The 18,120-nt window shown below is 41.8% G+C and overlaps 1 protein-coding gene across 2 annotated transcripts in view; it reads right to left on the bottom strand.

Moving 5' to 3' along the window:
• Window positions 1–1,094: 1,094 nt before the first annotated feature.
• Window positions 1,095–18,120, bottom strand: part of Clcn4 (chloride voltage-gated channel 4) — a 72,966-nt gene continuing 55,940 nt past the window's right edge. For both annotated transcript variants that reach the window (XM_013144716.3, XM_003462897.5), the window contains exons 12-13: window positions 15,565–15,781; window positions 1,095–6,433 (exon numbers count right to left, since the gene is read on the bottom strand). In XM_013144716.3, coding sequence (XP_013000170.1) covers window positions 6,343–6,433; window positions 15,565–15,781 — 308 coding nt within the window. In that variant the 3' untranslated portion in view covers window positions 1,095–6,342. The remainder of the gene's footprint in view (window positions 6,434–15,564; window positions 15,782–18,120) is intronic.

The raw sequence follows: 18,120 nt of genomic DNA, 5'->3' as shown, positions 1-18,120 counted from the left end.
TTCCATACTTACTGTCCAAAAGTCAGAATGATTTGTGGACAACCCAAGTCAAATATGTCACTCCTTGAAATTCTAGGTCTTTATGTGGCCCTTCAATATCCTAAGGCATCTACTAACATCTATCCTTCTCCCAAAGGAAAAACAGAACACATTTAAAATATCCCCTCACCCCACACCAGACATAGTTTCAGTCATTAGTCCCAAGAGGGATCCATCAGGTAGGCCCATTTCTGTAGCAAGGCATTTGTATTTAACTGTCCCCACAGCTGGATCCCTCACCTAAAAAGGGGAGATTCCTTTAAAACCATATTGAATCTCCCATCCAAGTACTAAGCAGGCCCAACCCTGCTTAGCTTCCGAGATCAGACCCAGGGGTGAGAAAGTACAGAAATACTTAGGTAAATATCAGGTTGCCCCCCCCAATATAAAATCATGAGTGATGGGGAGACCTGAAAATACACGTTCATTCTGGGGGAGTAAAGGAGAGGAATAGTCTTCAAAAAAAAAAAAAAAAAACAGCAGAAGATATAGCTAATAGTGTATCAGGAATTAAAACCCTTATTATTCTCACCACTCTGCTTGGTTGGAACTTGTTCCATCCTAGTTTGTATACAAGCACTGGATCTGAGGGCACAGACAGCTGTCCCAAAGATATCAAGACATAAACTGATCTTGGTTAAATCTGACTTGCTTAAATACTGCTTATTACTGACAGATTTTATTCAGAACTGTTAGGTTGCTGGTATCAAGTTGAGGAGTATAAACAACTATACTGAAAATGACAGTGATTCACCATGATATCCATTCTGATTTGATTACTACCTGTTTTTGTAGCTCTACACTATCTACAAAGTTGTATTTCTGTTAATCCTGTTATGTACGGATATGTTCAATTATACTTTATCTGATGATATAGCAAATTCAGTTGATGATAACAAGAAACAGCACAGTAACCATGGTAGAACTCCTTATACAGCAGTTTTATATGTCTTTTTAGTTTTATGTGTCTATAGGAGTATGTTTAGTTCTGTCCTGCTTTGTTCTGTTTCTCCCTCTAATATAGAAAGGATAGAAATACATGTTAAGACTCATGCTTGCGTAAAACCTATAAACAGTTTATTAGAACTGATCTTATGACACATGATAAAATGAACAAATACTTTGAAGGAAAGACAGGGGCACTGCAGTACCCAGTGCTGATTCCGGAGTGTTATGATGTGAAATCCAGCAATATTATTAACCTTTGTTCAGAAGGATTTTAATCTAATAAGTTTTGTTAGGTCTCAACATAAACAAAGATATGGATAAATGCATACATGTCTAAGTGTATAGGATTGACACTCATATTACTTAGTTTTTGTTGGATAGTTGAACAGAATGGTTTGCAGTCTCCCCAGTTGAATTCCCATTTATATGTTCCACTTTTGTATCTTAAACACTTATTTGTGAGGGGGAAATATGTCTACATCAACTAATGATTTATTACTGTTTATTTCTTTTCTTTGAAAGTATGTACTATTTCTGCCCATTTTCTATTATTCTACCTTTCTCTAAATAAAAAAAAAAAACATATTGAATAGCACCTCTTCTAGGGCATGGGTATGTGGGCAATTTTTCTTTAAGGTTGAAAATTTTCAAAATAAAAACACACAATTCAAAACCTTGTGGTTCCCTGAGTACTAGAGAAAATTTTTGCTGTTGAAGAAAAGGATGAGGCTAGGTGTGGTGGTGCCCACCTGTAATCCCAGTACTTTGAGAGACTGAGGGGGAAGGATCACAGTTTGATCCCAGCCTAGGCAATTCAGAGACTTCATGAGATTCTGCCTCAAAATAAAAAATAAAAAACAGTGTAAAAGGCTGGAGGTGTAGCTCAATGTGAAAGCCTTGGATTCAAACCCAAACACTACACACACAGGAAATGAAGGATAAAATGTCAAAAATATCAGACTAAACTGCATCCCACCCTAGGCTCCAACATAGGATAGATATGTAGATGACCTGGGCACAGTGGTCCTGCCCTATGCTTGGACATTTAGAACCATGGTCTTAATTTTTATTTAGTCATTGCCCAATTAGCCAAGAACAATGGATTTAAAAACCAATCAATTGGGGGCTGGGGATTTAGCCCAGTGGCATAAACGCCTGCCTTGCAAGCAGGCAGTCGTGAGTCCGATCCCTGGTATCGATAAAAACGAAAAAGCCAAAAAAAAAAAAAAATCACTACTTTTTTCTTTTTTTCCTTTTTTTTTCCAATCTATTTTATTTCCAAAAAAAAAAAGTCAACCAATTAATGTCACAATCTTAAGGATGGGCCTTTAACTTAGTTATATGCCTCAGCCATATCACCAGGACAAAGTTTGCAGAGATCTGTTGAGCAGAAACATGCTTGAAATCACAGTATCTGTTCCATTCGTGACGTGCTTGTTGAGGACTCTGTGCTTGTTTTATTCTTAAGAGTGGGGTTCAAACATTTAATTTTTAATAAGGCGCCAATGTTTACAGTGTTACAATAAAAAACCCAAAAGTTGCTACGTGGTTGTTCCAACACCAAATGCAAATATATCTCATAAAAGTCTCATGTACAGTCATTCTCAACTCACCTAGAACAGCAAATAAATAGTTATTACCAAACCGGTGTAAAATGGGATCTGGTTAATGTTTCCCAAGGTAGACATACAGGCTCCCTTCTCGTGTAAATCATTTCAAAAGCTAGAGGCTGAGTCTGATAAAACACTGCCTACACAAAATTAAAATGAAAACGTAACAATTAAATGGGAATCCAATGATTTTCCTCCTTGGTTTTCACATCTTTTCCATCTCACTACCTGATAAGGAATACTGAGCAGACTTTGCATGTGTTGAGCATTTAACATAATCAGATCTCATCTAAATGAAATAAACAGCTGCAATGCCTTCAGTTTCCATGGCTTAGTAGGATTAAAAGTGTATCTGCTTACAGGTCCTCTCCTTCCTAAGACCTGATGAGCCCTATGAAAGCTAAGCAGGGAACCTTGAGGCTGCCTGCTTCTAAGCAACGCCTAGTGCTCAATATTGAATGATTCACTTTGAACACATTGACCTTTTCCCTACAGCCAGAGGAACATCTGCACTCCCAACGGGTACACTGAAAAACACTTGGAAAACATTCACCTGTCGCTTTCAGGATACCCTTTATTTGGTGTCCTACAGCCCATTTCCTCAGTAATGGGAAAAACAAGAGACAAGTGATGTGTCTTGTTGAGAACTCCTTTTCCATTATGTGCCCTGGCTCTGCACATTAAAAATGGATTCAGGGGGGAAAAAAGCAGAACTTTCAAACGTCTGAGAAAGAAACAAACATTATTCAGATATTTGTTTTATTCTCCATCAGGTAAAGTAAAATAAAATTCTGCACTGGGATACACCAAAACACCTCAGAATTCCACTTGGCTACTTTTACAAAACGATTGTGACCAAGAGCTGCACAGTGTTCCACTGGAGCTCAGATGAGACCTTAGCCAGTGGGGGACCACATGTCTGAGATGGAGTCCCAGGGAAGAAGGCCATTGACTATTAGCACCCCAACTGCAGACTCCCCATCCTTGACCTTCACCTGCCTATCTGACCCTGTCTTCCTATGGCGATCCTGATTCCTACACCAGACTAGAGGATCAACTTGCAAAGAAAAGAAGACTGGATTATTTCCAAAACCACTCTCCCAAAAGCTTCCCATATATTTGCTGATCCTCTCTGTTCTGAGCACCGAGAGAAGGACACAACTCTCAATTTTGCCCTTCGTGACCTTGCCCTAGAATAAAGCATCCCCTCAGCCCGCTAGCTAGGTTAGAAGAAAATTCTGTGATTTCACTGACCTTTGGCTACCTGTCCACAGTTTCCTGTTCTGTTCCAGTTTAGAGGGCCTCCCATATTATACGAGACTGGGCTATAATGAATACTCTTTCCTGATACTAGCCAGCTCTAAGGCGAGCCACATGGGACTATGAGGGAAACTACACGAGGCAGACTTTAAAACTACGATTTAAAATGCAGGAGAACCTTGCCCAACTGCTCATGTTCTGTGGAAACCCCAATAATAACACTAGCATTAAAATCTACTGCTTAATATTTATGTGCTGTGAATGAGACAACAAATTTCCTTCTAAGACCAAAGTTGAAATTCTCTGTTAACTGGATATTTTTCTGCTGATGTATCCATTTGGTGTTAATCTGGAGGAGAGCAATTAATAATGGAAAGAAATTTCCATAGCTGACAGCATGACTTGACTTAAACTATTTTAATCCAGAGAATGTGTATCTTTTTGCAACTAGAATGTTTTTACAACTAGAAATTCACTTGTACCTAAATTTCTATCAAAATGAAAATTCTTATTAAGACTAAGGAGATTGTTAAGAATGGGAGAGTAAAGAACAGGAAGGGCAATGGCAGGAACATGATGATAGAATTTAATCTGGCAGATATATTTTCCTCCCAAGAACCAATTCCTCTTCCTTATGAGGGAAACCAAATGTCATTCACAAATAATGTGCCTAACTAAAACATTTCCTTCCCAGACTTGCATGTAGGTATGGGGAGCTGTGGAACAGAATTCTAACCAATTGGTGTAGCCGAACATGCTGGAGAAAGCTCTGCTTTCATGATACAGATATTGAACCTGTTAATTGCCTCTTTGTTCTTTATCCCACTTAGAAAGCAGACATGGTACCTGGAGGTTCAGCAACTACCCTGTAACTATGGGACAGTAAGTCAAAGACAGAGGATGAGCACGGTAGAAAAGAAATGCCTAAGGGTTTTGGTCCCAGTCAATATTATGGAAGCAGTCCTGGGGTGCCTCTCTTCCAGATTTCTTACTCAGCCCTGCACTACTGTTTGGATTTTCTGTTATTTGTAGTCAGGTGAACAGGAACCTGAAACATCAATATTCAACAGCAATGAGATTGAAAGGGATGAGGACAATTCTTGGAAAAGGAAGGAAGAAAGACAAAAGTGAAGAGCCAAGAGGGATAAATCGTATTATCATAGCATGGGCCCCAAACATAGTTTAGTTCTTCCTGCAGAAGAGACAGAAGTCCTGATGAAAAGAATAAATTTGTCATTAAGTCAAATAAAAAATGCCTGATGTTTAAATCGGCTGTACAAAATTGAACTCTGTCCTTCGGTGCTGTGATTGCTAGTGTGAAAGTGCACACTTAGACATTGAAACTGGACAGTTTGCATCCTACAGAGAAGAGAATGGAACAGATTTAGAATCAATTTAGTGTTTCTCTTCCAATCCATTTGGAGGAGTTCCCACTGAGAACTCGAACACCTCATCCTCTTCACAGTCATATCTGAAAAACCCTGAGAGGAAAAATAAGTTGAAACACTGGGGAGCCAGTTTTGACCCTTGCATATGCTACTCGGAAATTAAAACATGCTCGTGGCAAGCGGAGCGCATACAGGCCATGACCCACGGAAAGTGCTGGATTGATCAATTATTAAGAAAGCACAAGCAACAGCCGTAAGTAAATGAAGCAAATGCAGTGGGGATGTGAATCAATACTCAGGTGTATGTTCCTCCAAAGATGGATGCGGCCTCTCACAAGAGAGCAAACAACATGCCTCACAACATGCTTCAGTAGTTCCTGGACCAGGCCTATGGTGCTGGTCAGTTCCACGGCGCAGGTCTGACACAGTAAAATGATTTCTTCGAGGTCCTCATGGTAAGCATCCATAATGTTAGCTCAAAAACTGACAAACAGCAAAACTAATGGGCAATGAGCTGAGAACAGAGTGAGAAATGGGGCAGTCATGAGCAGACTCATGGGGGCAGACTTGCAGCTCTCAAGCTGTTCAACTTTAATTTCTTTGCCTTTTCCAGCAAGGTAAGTGCAACTGTCTTTAGTATGATTCGGTAACATAGCAGCAAAATTTCAAGAATCAATAAATAAGGGGCATTGCCATGCCAGTTCCCCTTTGTCCTTTGACTCAAAGCTTCAAATGTGTTCCGAGGTTACAAACATCAGCCTTGAGCAGATGGGGCCGAAGCTTCTCCATGTAGCACTTGTGTTTCATGTCATTACATAAACTACATCATGTACACCCTCCCACATGCCCCCACAGCAGTTAGCAAACTCATTAAGAAACACAGCTTGAAACTCGTAAGGGTTAAAGCTATAAAACGTCTATCACTGATGGTTTCTCTTAAAAAAAAAAAAAGTTTCATCCTTCTTCCCCTCCTTTCAAACAAAGTGTTTGCTTTTGCTGCTGCCAGTGCATTATCTTTCACTGGTATAATAATGTATCATTTATTCCTTTTTAATGATATAATCAATGTTTTTCTCAAAATAATCTCCACTTTGTTGCTAATTAAACATGATGGATTCAGGGTCCTGGTTTGCCATCTGGGCCATGTGTCTCAGAACATCCTTTTTTGTGATGATGCCAAGAAGTCTCCTGGAGTGGAAAGAAAACAGAGAAAAGATCAGCCTTGTACCATGGATTTGTTTCTTTCTGTAAGCCACTGTGTCTTTGCCACCTGAGCACAGGGTCAGGTGAGGTTTCCCAGTGTCCCTTGTGGTTGGGCAAGGCCAATAGACTCAGTTCTGGCCAAATGGCCCACAGGTGAAGGTGGCGGATGCCACTCTCAGTTCTCCTGCACATCTTACCTGGTAGTCAGAGGCAGAGGAGACAGTGAAGGACTCGGGGGCACAGAGGACTGACTTACGGACCACCTAATTTTAAAAACCAGGTCTGTCTATGCCAGTCTGTGTGGTCAAGAGGCCATACCTGCAAACCACATAGGATATGACGTGCAAGAAAAATAAAACCTTTATTGCATCAGACCACTGAGATTGCAAGTGTGTTTATTACAGCTGTAAGATTATTATAACTAATGCCCTCTCTCAAATTTCAAGGCAATAGTCAATTTAAAAAGTGCTTAGGAGCCAGGAATGTGGTGCACACCTGTAATCTCAGTGCTAGGGAGGCTGAGGCAGGAGGATGATTGTGAGTTTGAGGTTGGCATGGGCTACAAAGTGAGTTCAAGGGCAGCCTGAATTCCAGAACAAGACCTTCTCTCAACAAGAATTTGAAAAAGTATTTATGAAAGCCATTGTCAAAACTTGATCACACCAACAAATTCCAAGTATAAGGAATTTTAAATGTAAATAATGTTAAGTATAAGATAAAATTTATTTTGTAATTTGATCTTACCAGAACGATAAAGTTCAACATGTAGCTCTGATCTGCAAGTTACCTCCTCTTACCAAATCTTAATAATTTCAATTTATGAAAAACAGCATCACTTTCACCAGTGTCCCTTGCACAAGACCACCCTGACTGTACATCACTAACCCCAGGGAGCGCAATTCACAAACACTACAGTGTAACAGTGCTCCCTGCATTCTGCTCATCTGCACAGTTATCTACAGCAACCGTTGCTTCATTGTTTTATTAAACACCTAAATGGCAACCTGTACGAACAAAGCATGCTTCCCAGGTAAAGTGAAAGGCTTGAAGAAGAGGATGTGCACAACTTCTTTGGAATATAAGCTGCATTGCCAAACATGCTCGCCAATGACTGTTCAGTATATCTCCAGCACACCCAAGAAAAGGAGAATTGGGAAACAAATTATAATAATCACACATAAGAATACTCTATAGCTATTAAAATGACAGGTTTCAGAGACAAGTGTGGTGGTGCATGCCTGTAATCCCAGCTACTTAGGAGGCCGAGTTAGACCCTAGATGGCAAGTTTCAATCCTACCTGGGCAACTTGGCAAAGGCCTGGAGATGTAGGTCACTGCAAAGGTCCTGAGTTCAATCCCCATGATTACACACATAAAAGACAGCTTTATACTGTGTCCAAGAAAAATGATGATATATGAAAAAAAATCAGAAAACACAATAGTAATATCTTGTCATTTTTAATTAAAGCTAAAAATAGCTAAATTCACCTTTTCCTAATAGAGTGTAAGAAGAGGTTATTAACATCAGTTACATGGTGAGAAAGGCTGTAATTTAGACTTTGTTGTATTTGATCATGCTCGAATTTACACAACCTTGAAAATGTGACTTATGTCTTGCGTAGGTAGACAGGTGATAGAAATACTGCCCCTTCGCCTCCATTACAGAGGAACAGCTTTAGGAGACAGGAAAAGAGCAAAAGGGAGTTTTAACAGCAGACTAAGCAGCAGCTGTGGAGGGGGTACCGTTGCCGGAAGGGAGTATGCAGCAGCGGTGAATAGGCACAGAAAACTCCAGGAACTGCGGGTTTTCTCTCAAGCTCTTTGGGGTTCCTTGACTTTAGCCATGGTCGGGCATTACTTTAAATACATTTCTACAATATATTACAGTACAATAAAACTGAAGACACTCCACAAAACAAGATGCTGTTCTACAAAACCATTCTTTTTTGTTTTGTTTTTTATACTGAGAATCAAACTCAAGACCTTGCGCTTGCCAAGCAGGCCACTGTGCCACTGAGCTACATCCCTGGCCCACCGACAAAACTACTTAGTTGAATCTAAGTCTATTTATTAGCCACCCAGGATGCTATAACAAAATACCATAGACGCGATGGCTTAAACAAGAAACATATTTTCAAAGTGTCAGATCAACGTGCTCACAGGGTCATTTGCTCCAGAGGCCACTCTTCTTGATTTACAGATGGGCACTGCCACCTCCTTGCTGTGTCCCTACATGGCTTCTTCTCTGATCCTTTTGTCTCTCTTCTCATGAGGGCACCAGTCCCATTGAATTAAGGCCCACTCCAATGCTCCCATTTAACCTTAAAGGCCTGTGCCCTAACAGTCACAATGGAGGTTCAACAATGGAAATCTAGAGATGAGAACATGATTCAGTCCATAGCAGTTCTTCAAATGTTGCTGCATTAAACAGCTGCAACAGAACAGTGCTCTCTGAATGCTTCCCTTCTTGAGGCAGGCAAAACTGCAAAACATATAACCTGCAAGAACTGACTTAAATGAGCTAATTTGTTCCCCAAATGTTGCTACAATCTTGCAACAAGGACACTGAAAGGAACCACACACCACCATGCTTCTGTGTAGTGAGATGCTGGCTTTTCCCAGGAACGTGACTGTATGAGTGTGACCACAGCTCAGTGAATCAAGATTCTGCATTGGCTCTGGTCTCCTTGCACAGAGATGTTGCTGAGTCCAACTGGTGGCCCCTGAGAACTTTTCCACCCTTATTTGCTTAGGTCCTTGGGGGTCAACTGCATAACAAGAGCTACTGCATTCATTCCATGAGAGGTCAACATTTTCTCCAGGCGCTGTTTCCAGCGCTTTACCAAATCACCTGTTGCTGTGGAAGCTTTGGTGAGCTCCTGGGTCACTAGAGCTGCCCTTTGCCCTGGTAGCTGAGAAGAGCAACCCAGGTTTCTAAAAGAAAACAGGCTTCTTCCTGGGATCCCAGTCAGATACATTTTGTGTTCACACGGAAGGTGCTAATAAATTTCAAGGGAGCAGTGATATCCAGGCAAGGTGGCTCTGACATTGGGAAGGGCTACTATGTAAAAGCAAATGGACATCCCCAGTGAGGTCCCTCCTGTACAGCAGCAGCTATCCCAACCTGAGTCTATGCCTTGGCAAGGCTGTACTGTACACAGGGTTTCTCCACCTTGACACAAGTGACAGTTAGGAGCCTGGTGATTTTATGCTGGCTTAGGGGAGCTGTCCTGGATAGGGTTCTATCCTCTACATCCCTGCCCTCTGGTTGTAACAGCTGGAATTTCTCTAGACTCTGCTAAACGTCTCCTATTGGCAAGGGTCAAAATCAACCCTTGTTGAGCACCATCACCTAAAAGGTGCTGAAATATTTCCATACTTGGTGCCCTGCAGCCATAGAGGTGAACAGTCCTTACCACTTTTATATTACATTTATAAACCAACTGAGCTCATCACAATTCTTAACCAAAAACTACTACTACCTAGCACCAACTCTTAAGCACACTTTTAATATCACTCCTAAGAGCCTTCAAATAAAAGTAATTCAAGCAGAGCATGGTGGCACATGACTGTAATCCCAGCACTCTGGGAGCTGAGACAGGAGGATTGTGAGTTCAAACCCAGTCTAGCCAACTTATTGAGACTGTCTCGCAATCAAAAAATGAAAAGGATTGAGGGGTGTAGGTCAGTTTGAACATCCTGGGTTCAGTCCCTGGAGGTGGGGGGAGACCAAGATCCTGTAAGGGTACACATACACTATGCCATCAGCACAGAATATAGAAGTCCTACATTCTCACCAGTTCTCTGGACAGGTTTCACAGTGGCCTAGGAGTCTAGATCCTTAGAGATGATGCTGCATACCTGCTCCCAGATCTATTTTCCACTCTTATTACAGGCTGCTGTGTAGATAGCACCAGTATCCTCTGGGGCCTAAGGCCTATACCCAAAGCCCCTGATGGCTTCCACTAAGCACAGCTCTGCCTGTAGTGTAGTGCCTGGCAGCTGGTCATGCTTTGAGAAATAGGACACCTGGAAGAAGCCCATTTGGGGCTGACTCTCTATCCAATTCCCTTTAACTGTGAGCAGTGTTTTGCCTCTTAGGTTGTCATAACTTTATCTCAAATAAAAAGACAACCTAAATGTCCACCACCAAACTGAACCAATAAGCAAATGTGGTGCATCCATATGGCGGGTGAATTTAACTAAAGGAGCCAATCACGAGAGGTCACATTTTGGGTGATGCCATTTATATGAAGTGTCCAGAATAGGCAAATCCTTGAAGGCAGAAAGATTAGTGGTTGTCAGTGGCTCGGGGGAGGGTGAGACAGGAAATGACTACTAATGGGAATGGGGCTTTGTGGGGAGAGATGGAAAATGTTCTGGAATTAGAACAAGACAATGGTTTTACAACCTTATGAATACAACACAGCCCTTGAAATGTATAATGTAAGATAGTGAATTTGAATGGTATATGGATTATATCTCTGTAGGAAGGGAGGTGGAAGGGAAGAAGGGGACAGACCAAGTTAAACAGAGTTACCACATGAATCAGCTATCCCATTCCTAGGTATATGCCCAAGAGAAATGAAAACACATGTCTACACACAAATCTATATGAATCTGCTTTGTAACAGTATTATTTATAATAGCCCAAAATGGAAACAACCCAAATGTCCATCATAGAAGACTTGAATAAACAAAATGTGGTCTACCCATACGATGAAAGACTGTTCAGCCATAAACAAAATGAAGCACCATACGTGTTTCAACATGGATGAACCTTGAGAATACTATGCCAAGTGAAAGGAGCCAAACACAAAAGACCACCCTAGTATAGAGTTACATGACTTCATGGCTGGGTGATGTCCAGAGGGACCAAGCCACAGAGATCAGGAGTAGATTAGTGGTTGTCAAGGACTGTGGTACAAGGAGGTGGTAGCTAGAGGCTATAGAGATTCCATTAGTGATAGAAAAGTTCTAAGGTTGATGGTGGTAATAATGTACAACACATTTCCTACTAAAACCACCAGATTATACATTTTAAATGGGTACCTTGTATGGTCCATGAATTATTTCAATAAAGCTATAAAACAAATTGAGAAATCAGTAAAAATGAAGGCAAGGCCTCATGGGTTACACAAGGTTCCACTCACCATTCAGAGGCTAAGAATCTGGTGGCAGCAACAAAGGGTAGGTGAAAGAATTCTCTATCCGACTTCTGTCAGAAAGCAGAACTTCAAAATGAAGGATAAGAGAAGAATAGATGGAAGTGTAAATCATGCGAACATTTGCAAATGTTGAGATTTGGATGGCCCTTCCAAAATTAAAAAAAAAGGGGGGCAAGGCAGGGGAAGGGCCAGGGATATAGTTCAGCAGCCACAGCACCTGCCTCATAAGTGCGAGGTTGTGCGTTTGATTCCTAGTACAAAAAAAAAAAAAAAAAAAAAAAAAAAAAACAGTTATAAGGCCAGCAGCTCATGCCTATAATATGCCACTCTGCAGGCCATGATTGAGATGGAAACCAATCAGAGCAAAAGTGAGCAGACAGGGTAGGACGCTCACAGGTGTTTTTAGACTATGGGTAGGAAAGCCTTCACAGTTGCAAGGCAACTAGTGGACTGTCTCTCCACTTAAACTGCTCCACAATCTTCTGTCATCTATTTCCCATTGGACAGCCTATCTCAGGACATTCTGCCCTGCAATAACAGCATTGCATAACTTGATACTGGGTTATGTCCTTGTTCCTTAAATAACAAGTTCCATCGCTTTTATTTTTTTTTTATTTTTATTTTTTTTGGTAATAGTTTTTGAATCCTCCTTAGTTCTCAGCCAAAACAGATGCTCAGTAAAATGCTGATTAAGCCCACGTCTCTTTGAAAACAATATGACCACTTGAGTTTGCAAAGTGATGAGATGTCTACTGAAACACAGACACACACATACACACACACATGCATTTCTCATGTATCTATAAAGCCTGGATTTTCTTTTCTTTTTCTTACCTTGGAGACAGAATAAAAAGATCAGGTATGGCTGGATGTTATGGGGCATGCATCTATAGTCCCAGCTACTCAGGAGGCTAAGACAGGAAGATCACTTGTGCTCAGGAGCTCAGGACTAGCCTGAGCAACATAGTAAAGACTCCATTTCAAAAAGGAAAAGAAAAAAGTTCAAGCATTTATAGTTCTGCAAACCTCCTCTTAAATGTTTTGTGACTATAATATCTGAAAGTTAGATTGATTACAATCACACTGGGGAAATATTAATTCAGAAGCTGCCTGGATTTGTGCATAAATTGTGCCCTGGCCTGCAACAGTAATTATCACAAAATAAGAAAGTCAAACATCAACTCAAAAAGAGGCAACATCAAATTCAGCAGGCTTCATTAGTGGCATGAAATGTCCTATTTGATTTAAATCAAGTGTTTGAACTTCCAGCCCGTTTGGGTGGCCGTTCAAGCAATCCAGTGAATTACAAATGGCCAGACCTCTGACCAAGAACCTAATAGAGATTTGAGCAGTGGGGCTCTTCAGAGAAAGCTACCCACTCAATCCCTGAAGACCACCAAACAAGAATGGGGAAAATCAGATGCCATCTCCCCTACTTGCTTTTCTTTTCGAGAACTTTTATAGGGGAACTCCCAACCAAATTCCACCTAGGCTTCCTAGACTTTTGCATTCTGGGGACAAAGACTTCTCTACTACCTAGTCCAAGCTGAGGAAGACCTTGAGCCCCAGGCCCTGAGAAATCTTGCAAATGCTCTCGGTCTAGGGACAGGCTCTAGCTTGCAGCCATCGTGAGCAGGGAAGGCACATAGTGAGGTAACGCATCAAAAGCTCGAACTGGCTTGAGCAGGGTCTGCCCTGGCTGAAAGCCCAAAGAGATGAAGACGAAAGGCCAGGAACAAACAGCCCTTGCCAGCACTAATGTATCAGCATCTGTGTTTGTTTAAAATATGTAGAGTTAGAGAGAGAGGGATTTTGTTTTCTTGCAAAGCATTCAGAGCCAATTTCAGCACCCAGATCTTCACAGGAAAACCTTGTGGGGTTCTATGAGGTGTGAGTGGGTGTTAAGGGCAGAATTTCCTGCCTGAACTGGGAATTCCAATGATAACTGACATTGGATTATTATTTTAAAGGAAAAGAAAAACTGCTATACACTTGAGATGGCACAAAATATCACACTGCCAAAGCTGTAAACCAAGTGCAGAAGTGATCTCCAGTCGTTCTGGAAGTGAGATCTCCAGAGTAGCAGCGCCTCCTGTGAGTTTGTTAAACATGCACATACTTCAGCCTCACTCAGACCTCAAGGTTCAGCAGCCCAGCAGCAAGGCTGAACACACTGGGTTTAACTGATTTAATCTTGTGGGGTATTCCAATACAGAGTCAAGTCTGAGAAATCACTGAGCTCCTTTAAAATTTCCTAGAAAAAATGATTGACTCCTATCCTCAAACACAAGGACTCATTTATTTTATCCCGAATAGTGGCACCTCCCATGTGTAATCTACCCTTCTGGCTGCAGTCAGAGCTAAGGAGGCCCCTCAAGCTGCCTGTTAAGAGTTCTCTGTGTGAATGTGCACTTTTAACCCTTTGCAAAGTCTGTCTATACTCTGCCTACAGCACAGCAGGAAAAATCCAAATGAATTGGATGGTTTATCTGGTCAGGCATTACCTCCTGGCCAGGGTCACTCAGTGGCAGCATTGGAGACATTTTGGATCAGATTTTCCCACCCCCATGGGAGCTATCCTTTGCATTATAGGATATTTAGCAACATACTTGGCCTTGCCTCTCTAGAGAAAGGCAACACCCCGCACCCTAGTTGTGACACACAAAATTATACACAAGACAACTCAGTGTCTGTACAGGACAAGATCATCCCTTTTGAGAACTGCTGGGTTAAACCAGCAGCACAATCGTTAACTGCATCAGACAGTTAATCTAGGCTCTATAAATGTCTCAGTAAACTATGTTGGATATCAATGTCTCTACAAACTTTTCCCTCACTCCAACTCCCCCACCCTAGAAGAAAACCACTGAGGACATGACCCAGGTTCCAGGTCCCCCTGTCTCCCCCTATAAGTTCCCCAGCCTGTAGAACTTGGATTATGTCTCTGAACCCAAAGGCTGGCCCTCAAGGAACTGTCCCTCTGGCACTGTCCTGATCCTTTGGTTTTTGCATTGCTGGTTTCCCAGTCTTTGTGCAGACACAAAGCAAAAGCAATAGCATGGTGGCAGAGACAATGCTGTGGGACCGTCATATCTCCCAGCTCCCCAGTACCGTTTGGCAGAGATGCAGTTGCATCAAAGAGATTTATCGATTAGGGAATGACCTGAGTGCAACATGGATTTTGCTTTTGCTTATGTGTGATTTCATGCACAAGAAATTAGGAGAGCACAGAAAATTGCACCCAGCTGAACCCAGATGCACAAAACGCATGTGCACGCAACACTGGAACATCTTGTGCTGCCTCAGGTCACACGCGCCTTAGTGCACCAGCCTGCTATGTGGACTTCCCTTCCAGTTTCAAATCATTCTTCTTCACACAGGAATTCCACAGCCAACTTCTGGTCTTCTCAAGGTCAAATGACACATTAATTGTTGCATTCCTGTGTCTCTTAACCATTTAATATGTGTAACATGGGTAAAACTACCATTTTGTTTAGGTTTCCATCCCTTTCAACATATCACTGATGAGGTTTTTGAGTACTATGTGCCTAACCCCATTTTCCCATAAGGCCTGGTTTTCATTGATTATTTTTACATATCACTGATTTTTGAGGAGCATACACGTCATGTCATAGCTGAACTGGCTGCACTTGTTCCCCTAATCAGAGTGTCATATGGTAATAGAAAACCAACATTAAGCCCTTCTCCGGTGGCTCCTCCCTTTTGGACTCAACCTTCAGGTTGAGTCAGGCAGCTGTTTCCACCTTCCCAGGCTATATTAAGCTCCAAAGCTCCGTGGACATTTTCTTCTCAACACATTTAGCACATCTGTCAAGGGCTGGTCCAACCCAGTGCACTTTTAATGGTGGAGCCTTGTCTTAATCAGCACCTTTTTCTCCCAGGTCTGGCCACAGTACATATTCAGTCTACACTTGTCTGGCTACTCACCCACTCCGAGTCACCAGGCACTGGCGGAGCCCCAGTTTCCGGAAGATGTCCACCACTGTCTCCATGGGAGTGTGGTCCGTGACTGTGAAAGGGCTAAGGTTCAGGATGCGCCTCAGCTTCAAGGGGTGTGGGCTGTTGGCTGGCAATTCAGGAGGTTCCTCAGTAAAGTACATGATGGAATTGCTCACGATGCCCTCCTGCCTCTGTCTGGCATTCTCTAGAATGGGGTTGAGCAGAAACAATAAACCTCACAAAACTCCCTTGCTTAGCCCCCACCCACCCCCCACAGCACTACAAGCCTACAGAAAAAGGTTCAGAGTACAAACGACACATTCTTAATGAGAGGCTTCAGCCAAACATCTGTGAAATTGGCATCTCTCTTAAGCTTATGCTGTGCAAGGGGCCCCCTGCTATGACCAGATCTTTCATTGCCAACATCTTGCAAGAGGAGCCTGGCCAACATGGCTCCTTTGGGGGCATTCACTGCTGCCCCCTGGACTCAACAGCACCCGAAACAGCCCACGGTGCTCCACTCTGGCTTTCCAAATACTCCTTCACCTCATCAGGAGCTGAAGTTTGTCATGACAAGAAACAAGAAACATGTCAGACATTCCAGTGCCCAGTGACCTTCATATATTATTTTTTCAAAAAAGAATTTTTAAAATGGCCCAAATGGCATTATGAATCCTAAGAGGAACAAGAGCCAATAAGACCAACCCAGGCTCACAGCCCAGAAATGCAGCTCAATCCCAAATATGACCCTTGGGAATAAAGAAACAACCCAAAAAAAGCTGCATTCCCCCCACTCCTTGGATCTCCTCTCTTAAAAATGGACCATTTTGTAGATTTCACAAAGAAAGATAGTAAAACTGTTATGGTAGCAATTAGTCTATTTCAGTCTGTAGGCAAGGCCATGTGAAGCTAAAGAAAAGTAGGGTAACAGGAACTCATTAGAAATACAGCTTAATGCAGTGCTAGAAACCCAGGCTATTTTAAGTCACACATGAAATAAATCCATTGGTCTCAAGATATTTCTCCAAGGCGATTTTCCTTCTGTTGGAATTTTAATCTTTCTTTTGGTTCGTGGGAAAAGGTTAGGAAAAACGTACAGCAGAGCCTGTCTTAAAATGAATCCTGGTTTCTATAATACATTTCTTGCTTTCTCAAAGACTACTATTCACCTATATTGTTCTTTCAAAAATAAAATTCTAACAGCCTCCTCTAAGGCCATTTAGTGCAACAGAGTACTCTAATGGAAAACTGGCAGCATTTGAGGTCAGGCTGAATCTGAAAAGGGGTCTCTGTTGAAAAGAGGAACAGAGGGCCTGCTGGGCAAATGCCTGCACATTATATGGGTCAGGTTAAATCTAGTTACATCAAATAGGATATGATTCAACCACAAATACCAGGCGATGCTGATGTACAACATGCTTCCAAATGCAGGTCCTGCATGCTACATGCTGCGCGCTCCTCTCCTAAACAAAGATGGTTCTTTCTTTAAGCACTAAGACAAGGGGGCAATAGTCAACATGTACTTACTTGCTCATTTCCATAGACCAATCAATTCTCATAAAGTCCCCATAACAAGATTGACATCTATTTCAACAATCAGGATTGGATCAAGCCACAAGCCCTCAATCAAGAACTGATCATGTGGATTTGCTGAAGCCCTTATAAAATCAAACATAATTTAGTGAACCATCAACACAGTCGGTAAAATAAACAACAAGCTTGTATTTCTTCTGAATCTACTCATTGGGTTAGAAGCCTTGATTCTCACAGTCACTCATTCTATGATCTCTTGCTCACCAGTGCACTTCCAGTGCACAGACAATCCAAAGAAAACAGCAGATACAACACATGCATTTGCCACATGTACACGTGTGCATAAACAAATGTGTTTACTAAATATCAGTACATCTTCTTCTGCCTGACCTGCCTGAACAGAATAAAGTCTATTTCACAAAGAAGACATTAGGAAGGAAATCCCATGAGCTATTATTCATTGCCATGTAAGAGTCATAGGCATTGGCTGGGGTCAGAGCTGGGGATGTGAGCTGTCCTCTTTGCTATACCATATGGCAATTGCTGCTCTTTAGTAGGGTTCTACTCAGTTGCTTTGGAACTGTATTGTAAAAACTTATTTCAAGGCTTTAGACTGGATGTGCTATGTACAGGCCAAAAGCTGGTAAATGAAAGAAACACCAGGAAAAGAGCACTTTGTCACTCTGCACTGGAGTAAACCAACTACTTCCAGTTGGACCAGAACATCCAACTCGACCAAAATGTCTGCAACAAAAACCTAACATGTAAGTTCACAAAGGACAGAGACTGTGCACTGCCATTCCTGGACTCCAGCTCTGAGGAGAGTACCAGTATATGCTGAGCACTCAGGAAATATTTCCTATACAGAAGGATAAACCAAATCCTCAACCAAAGGATGAGCTGGTGCTATCAGAGTCTAGATCAGTAATAACAAACTTTTTAGAATTTAGATACAAATAATGCTCGCTGGCACACATGCCATAGACTCATAGACCCCAAGAAATCTTGGGA

Source organism: Cavia porcellus, unplaced genomic scaffold (assembly GCF_034190915.1).
Source record: "Cavia porcellus strain 051 isolate PalLab524CR breed Dunkin Hartley unplaced genomic scaffold, mCavPor4.1 scaffold_33, whole genome shotgun sequence".
NCBI classification, from domain to species: domain Eukaryota; kingdom Metazoa; phylum Chordata; class Mammalia; order Rodentia; family Caviidae; genus Cavia; species Cavia porcellus.
Note: the sequence above shows the minus strand (reverse complement) of the source record. Positions and strands in the feature narration are given on the sequence as shown.